Source organism: Leptinotarsa decemlineata, unplaced genomic scaffold, assembly GCF_025532065.1.
Source record: "Leptinotarsa decemlineata unplaced genomic scaffold, Ldec_3_MD MMD2_tig00026358_RagTag_RagTag, whole genome shotgun sequence".
In the NCBI taxonomy this organism is placed as follows: domain Eukaryota; kingdom Metazoa; phylum Arthropoda; class Insecta; order Coleoptera; family Chrysomelidae; genus Leptinotarsa; species Leptinotarsa decemlineata.
Genome location: NW_027412703.1, coordinates 6969408 through 6979068, shown reverse-complemented (window position 1 = coordinate 6979068; position 9661 = coordinate 6969408). Strand labels below are relative to the sequence as shown.

Below are 9661 nucleotides of genomic sequence, written 5' to 3'. Positions count from 1 at the left end.
AAACTAGTCATCTGCCAATTGTTACAATTGTTACTCTCACCAAAACAAAATCATCGACTAGCATTTTGACATTTGGTTTCACCAGTTTTCAGAAAAACGTATCACAGCATACTGTGTTTTTGAAAGAACCGACAATTTTAGAAACACTAAATCACATTTCTAGTTACTTTCGGAACATATAATTTGGTTTTCTATATTTTTTTAAGCATAATGCAATTTTACTCGAGAATGGGGTTGGCGACACTGAAAAGTAGTTACGTCACGTTGACTTAATTCTTCGTATGTAATTCATTTACTGTCTTACTTGCCTGTAGACGCAAATTAAAATATTTTTTTAGGTTTTTGCCATTGAAATGGCCTTTGGAGATTATCCTGTTGAATATAATCCCAAAATACATGGACCGTACGATCCTGCTCGTTTTTATGGCAAACGTAAGAATATTTTCTATACTTCTTATATTCTCATTATGTAATACAGAATTCAAAAATTTTGGACATTCATTATGGTGCTCAAGTAAGATTCAATCTGAATTTATTTGGAAGTAATAAATGAAATTTGCGGATATTAAAATATACATTCAATGACATGAAATTACAGGTTCAGGACAAGTCGAATATTTAGTAAAACACTTCATTTGATTATTGGACAAAGTGAAAGAATTGAAAGCCTTCACTACTCTACCTTCAAACAAAGTTTGTTCTATGAGAATGTTTTCCCTGTCAGCATTAAGTATTTTCTAGAAATTATATTTTAGTTAATTCCATAGTTACTATGATATGAATGCAATACTGCTTAATTTGCTGAAAAGGGTCTTGGGATCATGACTTATTCTCTTAGTGGAATATTTTGAGCTAAAAATTACATTTTACAACAACTAATAATGTGTACATGTGCTTGAGTTCAAATAAAAAAAGAAAATATGAAGAAAATTCTTTCATGACTACATTTTTATTTTGGTCTGCGTTATTCGTATTCAAAGTTTTTAATGATATAATCGAGGTACTTGAACTTCTTTGGTTCATCGACTTTTTCTGATATTGGTTTTCGAAATGGTAATCAGATCTTTCATTGAAAGACACTTAGAGATAACATTTAGGGAATTAAGCTTGATTCTGGCAGTGACAGTAGCATTTTACCTCTTTGTATCTGTAACAAACCATTCCCAATCCAAATTTGAAGCCCTTCTTTATTACTTTAGTATCTTATGATAATTTTTGTTTGAAGTTGGTTGATAATGTTTCGTAGTGCATTTCATTAGTTTGGACTTCCATTGTCTAATATTATATAAATTGATTTGAAATCCCTGAAAGAATCTGTAAAACATTAAAAGATTAGCTGAAAACTAACAATGATAATATCCAAAAAAACTGAAATTACAATGAAATAAAATACAAGCAACAATCATAAAAATAAAAAAGTTGAAATATTAAAATGAAATGAAAATAAAAAAATTATCAACAAGAAATGAAAATTAAAAGATTCCAAGCCAAGTTACTTCACGACGCTTCAATTGTTAGTATCCACAATCGTCTTCGGGTGATAACTGGACTTATACCTCCGAGATCTAGGTCATTCGAGTGCTTTCACCTATCCTCTCTTCCCTCCTTCATTTGAAACGTTACGATGAAATGCCAGTTCAGAGATATAGTTCAGTTCTGAGTCAATTTTGAGTCTTCAAGATTGTCTGAATTTGAATTCAATCAAAAAGAGTAATAGAATTGTTGAGGAATGAACAAGAATTTAATCTACATCACCATGTATTAAGTTTTTTTTTATTGATAAAAAAAATGTTGATAGAGTTGTCACTGTCAAATTACTTGAATTGATTGTTTACTGTTGAGTAATCCTGTGTTCGACCTAAAACTCAACAGGTTATGGGTCCAGGTGCGCTTTAGTCAAGGATTAAGTTAAAAAAGTAAACTAAGAGTTTTTAAGAAAATGGAAATCACAAAAGTTGTGTCAATCAAATTGGGTCGACTGGAAGTTCCAGTTGAAGATTCAACTACATGCGTGTGAAGCAATACAGGCTGTGGAGTGGAAAGTACACTTCAGAAACCTGAAGAATTGGCTCCAGGGGCATCAGGGGACCAGAAAGCTGCTTATAGTGAACAGTTAGCAGTTTATAATAGGCTAGAGTGTACTGCCCAAAATATAATAGTCTCTAGTTTGAGCTCTCAAACAAGACAGTTGGTTAATATGTGCGAACAGAGCAGAGACAGGATCGACTGAATGAATTTTTTGGCTTAAAAGTGAAAGATCCTTCAGATAGTGTAGCAACTTTAGGTAGAATTACAAGATGAAACTTGAAAGGAAGATTGAGTAAAATTACTTGAATGACTTTTCATAAATAGAGTTTTAAATGCCATGCCTTCGTATTACTTCGAATTCATGAATGCCTAGGAATCTGTTCCAAAATCCCAAAGAAACCCCACTCTTCTCCGAGAAAAACTTTGTACTATCGAATTCTGCTTGCAGGACAGAAGTAGTGACAATACTCCTGAAAAATCAGCTTTTCTTATCGCAAAGATCAGTCAGCAAACAAAGGTCAATACAAATGCCCTGAAGACCTATACCCAAAAAAATTGTAATTCATAGATTTGTTTTGGTTGTGAAAAGAAAGGACATATAAAAAAGTACTGTAATGAAAACAGGGCTTTAAGAAAAACAAATGTTAAGAAAGGCAGCGCTTTCATAGTATCAACATATCAGTATGATAAAATTGACCAGGGTGAAGTATGGATTGCCGATTCCAGAGCAACTCTGTCTGTTTAAAATCTGTTTTTCCGTTAACCAGCTGTCACACCCCTACGAACGACAACCCTCAGAAGTCGAAACTTGTGCGAGCTAGGGATTAACGAGGTCCTACTTTTTAACGTGTGATTCCTAACACGGGTTGGACGATAGCAAGTGAAAGTAGATCGTTCAGACTAGGGCTTGAACCACCGACCAACACGTCAGTCAATTTGAGTGAGTGAACAAAGCACCCATGTCAAACCGCCTGGCTACTGACCAACCGTCAGCACATGACAATGCATAAGGAATGGTTTTCTTCGTTTGGACACTTTTCAGTCTCTCAATCTGTGTTAGTTGGTAACGGTCACCACATGATGGCCATATGAAAGGGGGATACGATGTTGAAATGTGTGTTAATGGAGAGTGGTCTCAAAATTACCTCAAAGAAGTTTGGTTTGTACCAGAGATGGGAAGAAATTTGTTTTCCACTTCTGCGCTTGATACAGGAATGACTACATCTTTCAAGAAATATTGTTGTAGCATATTTAAAAGTAATGCCAAAGTGGCGTTTGCAGAAAGAATGAATGAATGATTTATTTGTTAGGAAGATCCTACCAAACAAATCTATAGTAAAGACAAAATGGTCGTTATTATATGAATATGCGTGTTCTTTTACCTGAAGTTGAGGCACAAGCTAACATATCTGTTAATGAGCAACTCCAATTGTGGTATGAACGCCTGGGCCACCAAAACAAGAAATATGTTCAGAAGTTTTTAAAAAAAGGGGAATTCATGTAGAAGTCGACGGTGAATTCTGTGAAGCTTGCATTTTTTGTAAACAACATAGATTGAGCTTCAAAAAATATAATGAAAGAACCCAGAAAGTAGGTCAAGTGGAGGTGCCCATTATTATGTGTTATTCAAGGATGATTTCTCCAAATACAGAGCAGTCTATTTTTTTAAGAAAAGTCCGAGGTGACGTTCAAGATAGAAGTTATTCTAGCAGAAGCCAGAACTATCGGCCACACTGTTCAAGAACTTTTTACCGATGGTGGACTAGAATTTAATAACCATGACGTGAAAGAATTGATGGGCAAAGCTGATATATATCATAGGATTGCTATGCCATATACACCGGAGCAAAATCTGTTTTAAAAAATCTGTGTTTCCGTTAACCAGCTATCGCACCCCTACGAACGACAACCCTCAGAAGTCGAAACTTGTGCGAGCTAAGGATTAACGAGGTCTTGCCTTTTAACGTGTGATTCCTAACACGGGTTGGACGATAGCAAGTGAAGATTGAACGTTCATACAGGGCTTGAACCACCGACCAAAACGGCAGTCAATTCGAGTGATTGAACAAAGCATCCACGCCGAACCGCTTGGCTACCGACCGAGGTGCAGAACGTGAAAATCGCACAATAGTGGAATCTGACTGAGCTACATGGTAAGAATCTTCCAGAGGAGCTGTGGGCAGAATCAGTCGATACAGCTGTGTATATTGAACAGAAGATGGAAAATCCTCGATTGAGTTGTGGACAGGAAAAGACAGTTATGTAGAACATCTCAAGGTCTTTAGGACTGATTGTTTAGTAGACACACCAAAGGAAAAGAGAAGAAAATTTGCTAAGGGAAGCATGAAAGGATCTTTAGTGGAATATATTGGTAATAAGGATGGTTATCGAATCTGGGCCCCAGAAAAGAATGACGTTATCTTGAGTAGAGATGTCATTTTCAAAAATGAGAAAATTGAAACCTGTCATCTGAAAAGTTGATCAGATTATGAAGTTGTCAATCAGCAAACGTAAATTTAATTTAAAGAGAAAGATATCACTGATACTGAAGCACAAAGTAGTACTGAAGAGCTAAGAGAGTCAAGTGATAAATCTCCTGTAGGTGACGAACAGATTTGTCAGCAGTTAGGAGAAAATTCCAATCGAGAAGGATTGAGAGACAGATCAAAACTATCGAAACCAAATTATTTTGATGCTTACACTATCATTTCGGAGGCGTACAGTGTTCAAGAAAACTATGATCTAGCATTGAAATCAGATTTTGCATCATTATGGAAAAATTGCTATGGATGAAGAAATTAAATCTTTAGAAGAAAATCAAACCTGGGAGAAGGTTGATCCTCCTTCATCAAAGAAAGCAATTTCAAATCGATGGGTTTTTCAAATAAAGGAATCCTCTCAAGGTGCATCTACTAAGTTGAAAGCAAGGTTAGTTGTAAAGGAATATTCTCAAAAGGCTGAGCAAGATTATAATGAAACTTTTGCTCATCGACACCATTGGAATTGGAATTTATCTCAGTTTGATGTTAAAACGGCATTTCTCAATGGTTTGCTTAACAAAGAAATCTACATAATACAACCACAAGGTTTCGATGATGGAACTGCTGGAGTTTAAATTACTAAAAAGTTTGTATGGACTCAAGCAAGCCCCACGATGTTGAAATATGCGAATATGTGACTTTTTTCTTCATTTTGGTTTGAAGAAAAGTACTGCAGATCCTTTTTTATTCATAAGGGAAGGAGAAAATGAGTTATTGGTTGTTCTATACGTTGAGGATAGACTGATACCAGGAAAATATGAAAACTCAAAGACTTGCTTAATTTCTTAAAAATGGAATTTCAAATCACGATTGAACTATGGAACACTTATTTGGGAATTCATATGATTTGTCATTCATCAGCAGCCTTACACTGAGAGAATTTTACAAAAATTCAAAATGATGGAAACATCCAGTAGTCATTCCTGCAGACAGATGTCAGTTTTCATGGGAAAACTCTAAGGAGCAGAATGAAAATATTCCTTTTCGATCTGCTGTTGGACATTTAATGTATCTGGCTGTAGTTTCAAGGCCGGATATTACATTTGCTGTCAACTCCGTTTCACAAGAACTTTCAAAACCTGAGAAAGGCGACTGGCAAAATGTAAAGAGAATATTCAGGTATTTACGTGGCACTTCAAATTATGGACTTCACTTTTAAATTTCAAATGCTAAGTTGGAAGTTTATAGTGATTTGGACTATGCTGGAGATGTAAAAACCAGTAAATCTACATCTGGTGTCGCTTGCAAATTTAGAAATGGATCAATATGTTGGTTAAGTCAAAAGCAAAGATCCGTTTCACTGTCAACTACTGAGTCAGAGTATATAGCTAGCAGTCAGGCGGCAAAAGAGTTGGGGTGGTTGATGAGGCTCTTTGAGGCAGTATTGACTGATAAGTTGTCCACACCTACATTGTACATAGACAACGCAAGTGCAGTTAAATTGATAAAGAATCCTGAATTCCACAAGCGCACTAAACACATAGACGTGCGATATCATTTTGTTAGAGAAAAGTATGCCGAAGGTGTATTTAAAATTGAAAATATCCCAAGCGCAGCTCGGGTAGCCAATATAATGACAAAACCTTCACCAAAATGTCAGTTTGAATATTTTAGGGATATACTGGGTGTTGCAGATGAAGAATTCAGTTCAAGAGGAAGTTTTGAGGAATGAACAAGAATTTAATCCACCTATTATGTTTTGTTTTATTGATAAAAAAAATGTTGATAGAGTTGTCACTGTCAAGTTACTTGAATTAATTTTTTCTGAGATTTGTATATTAATTTTCATGAAAGTTGTTTACTGTTGAATAATCCTGTGTTCAACCTAAAACTCATCAGGAATGAATGTTCTGCCACAATAAAAAACAAATTATTGAAATATATAAACAAGTTTTTGCGGGAATAGGTGAGATTCCTGGATTATTTTCTATTAATTTAACCAGTGGTGATACAGAAACAGCTAGTTTTATATAAACATTGAACTACACGAAAAAGAGAAACACTTTCCGAAACAACCACTTTTCTATGAACATTGAATTATACAAAAAACACTTTACTCTATACAGTTTGTATTCCCAACATTCGTTATGGAATTGACTCAGGTATTATTCACAGGAGTGCTACACAATATAATTTTCGAAAGAGGTAAAATGTAAGTGAAACTGGATAGGAAAAAGTGTTTTTTCATATAATTCAATGTTAATATGAAAGTAGTTGTTTACAAAGATTTTTTTCTTTCATGTAATTCAATTTTTACAAAATAGTTGTTTCGAGAGTGCTTTTTTTTCCAGTTTTGTATCTGAAAGTTACTTCTTTGTATGATCTATATATCATTGTGAAGAGTTTATTTGGAATTGAATTGTATTCTTTCTTTCTTTAGAAAATTCCCAAAGTTTTTTTGTATGAAGATGGAGAAGTAGAAAGCCAAAACCTTTCTTTACAGCTTGTGTTATAGCACACATTTGCAATGCATGTAACAACATTTTCTGGACAATAAATAATTCATTTTAAACAAACCTGAGAAACAAACACCATACCAAAGAAAACTATCTAATTATGCGTAAAAACTTTGTATTGTAGATTTTCAAGTCTAAACGATTCCCTTTGTGTCCATGAAATGTGACAAGCAGTTTTGAAAAAATATTTGTACATGGTTCTGTAATTAGCGATAATTTTGTAATCACTTTGTTCATTTATAGCTACAACTTTAACACTTTCATGCTACTTGGAAAATCCTTTTCACTAAAAGACAAGTTCACTAAATATATCAAAGGTAAAAAAATAAAAATAAGATGCAAGACATTCAACCGTGAATGCTGGCTGTTAGATTTTATTTTATAACGTAAGAATTTATGTTTATACTTCAATCAAGTTCACTCATTTACAACCAAATTTTTATTGAATTGCTGAATTTTACCTAGTTACGAAACAAGGAAAGGTTGTTAAAAAAATGTTAGACTTGAAAGTAAAAGAAAGACAACAAAACCATGGCACTTCATTAAAACCAGAAAATTTGTAATTTTTCAAACCAGATAATAATGTGTGTAGTTCATTATTGGTGAATGGTTAAAGATACATGTTGAAGTGACCAACTTATGTTGATCAAGTGAAGTTATTTATGCCTGGGGTGTATAAAATTATAAGAAACTTGTCTGAATGAAAAGATTAGCAACTGTCTCCTTACTAAAACTTAGCAACTGTCTCCCCACTATAAATGACTTGAAAATTTTCAGTGAAGTGGCCAACAATTTTTTTCATTTTGTATTGGAAATTATATTTAGACAAAAAGATTACATTTTCTAAGAAAGCGACAATATCATGTGTTTTGCTGCTTTATAAGTAGTATTTAATTTAGGATATTTCGTACAAATTTTGTTTTACCATAAGCATTATTATTTTTATTTGGAAAGTTATTTGTCAGAATGAAATTGGAATATACCGTGGACATAAGCGAAAGCATCAATATTGAAAATATGTTATAAAAATTCACTACCTTCATGAAAATATACTTGAAAGTTACAATGTTCTTTCCTATTTTCTGTTAACTTCACAAAAATTATTTATTGAACAATATTATTTCAATTGACTTTCAAAAATTATTTTTTTTACAGCTGATACTCCTCTTGGACAAGTGAAAGTTGGAGAGATTGGAGCTTGGTTAGCACGTCGTAATAAAACACCCAGTGCTATAACTGGAGCTTTGAGCCGAGGTTAGTTATGAATACTGAATGGAAAAAAATATAATCCCCCATTACATTTTGGATAGTATAAATATAATTTCTTCTCAACAATAAATATATTAATTTACATCCGAAAAATGTAGATGTTTGTTCCGTGAATAGAAAAATATTTTTAGTTTTAACTTTTTTAGCTTATTGGAGATGGCAACACAAATATGTTCAGCCTAAAAGAGCTGGGATCGCACCATTTTTGCATGTAGTATTTGGTTCTATGGCATTTTTCTACTTGATTAATTACGGAAAGTTGAGTAAGTTACTCAAAAATGTAAGATGTAAATATTTTTGTTATACTTAATATTTTTTTCAGGCCGCCACAGGAATTACAAGTACCATTAATACATGGGCCATACATTTCTGTAGTCTTTTGCTGTATATTGAGCAGTCACATAACATATATAGCAAAATTGGTATATCTTCACTGAATTAAAATGTACTAAATTAATTTTTGTGTATTAGTTATTTTTTATTGGCATCAATGACTTGGCCATGCCATGTCTTTACTGTGAGACCACGTAAATTCTATTCCAGAAAGAAATACACTGATAAATTGTTATTGGAGTACTGCTTTGTTTTATGAAGTTCTTAGTTGTTTTCATAAAAACCATGAATGTAACTTTTTCGAAATATAAATAAACAAAATTTGAATATTATTTTTCACCGATTTTAAAATCTGCAAAACGGATATTATTTATTAATCTACAGGAAAACAATGTTCACAGATTAGTCATCGGAAAATATCTGAAATAGTCCAAAATTATTCATTCAGATTCATCAATCATTATTTTACAATTTGAAATCGTAAAATTGAATAATCACAGTGACATAAAACTTTCTGTTTTTTTTACTTTTTAATCATAACTAATGTTACTGCAGTTTCATCCTATAAGGACATTTTCAAACAATTACAATGAACTAAAAATAAATAATATTGTTATCCCTTATATATCTACTTTAGGTTATAATAGAGGTCCTTAACTAAATTGAGTACCTGAAATTTGTTTATCTGTGACAATGTGGATACGCTAATTTGAAAACTGACGAGTAGACTAGACCAATTTAATCATTGAGCAGATTACGTCTGCAATGCTTATGAATTTCTAAGAATTCTTGTCGGAAGTCTGGATACTACCACTGTTTGGATATTACTGTTTTCCAAGATTCTACCGACTGCGCCAATTTGTAATGTGATTTTAACTTAATTTATCTTTTTAAAAGTAAACTTTATTGAACACAAATTCAATTACAATAAAGAGTTTTATAAAATGTGATTCAAAATTTCGATGAACATGGATAGTCCCTAACTTAGTCAAGAATGTGGCGTCCTCTTTCTCCCATATTTATAGGAATAGGAGC

At 33.1% G+C, this 9661-nt stretch overlaps 1 protein-coding gene across 1 annotated transcript; it reads left to right on the top strand.

The window, feature by feature from the left end:
* Positions 1-263: 263 nt before the first annotated feature.
* On the top strand, positions 264-8750 carry ATPsynF (ATP synthase, subunit F). Its single transcript, XM_023167849.2, has 4 exons — positions 264-432; positions 8180-8278; positions 8440-8556; positions 8616-8750. Exons 1-4 carry the CDS (start codon positions 354-356, stop codon positions 8642-8644), a joined length of 324 nt encoding a protein of 107 aa, XP_023023617.1. The 5' UTR covers positions 264-353; the 3' UTR covers positions 8645-8750.
* The last annotated feature ends 911 nt before the right edge of the window (positions 8751-9661 follow it).

Bases quoted from the DNA above. Each gene is read 5' to 3' on its own strand.
- ATPsynF (XM_023167849.2), top strand. From the start codon at position 354: ATGGCCTTTGGAGATTATCCTGTTGAATATAATCCCAAAATACATGGA. The intron at 433-8,179 runs GTAAGAATATTT...TTTTTTTTACAG, and splicing joins TGCTCGTTTTTATGGCAAAC to CTGATACTCCTCTTGGACAA. The intron at 8,279-8,439 runs GTTAGTTATGAA...TAACTTTTTTAG, and splicing joins AACTGGAGCTTTGAGCCGAG to CTTATTGGAGATGGCAACAC.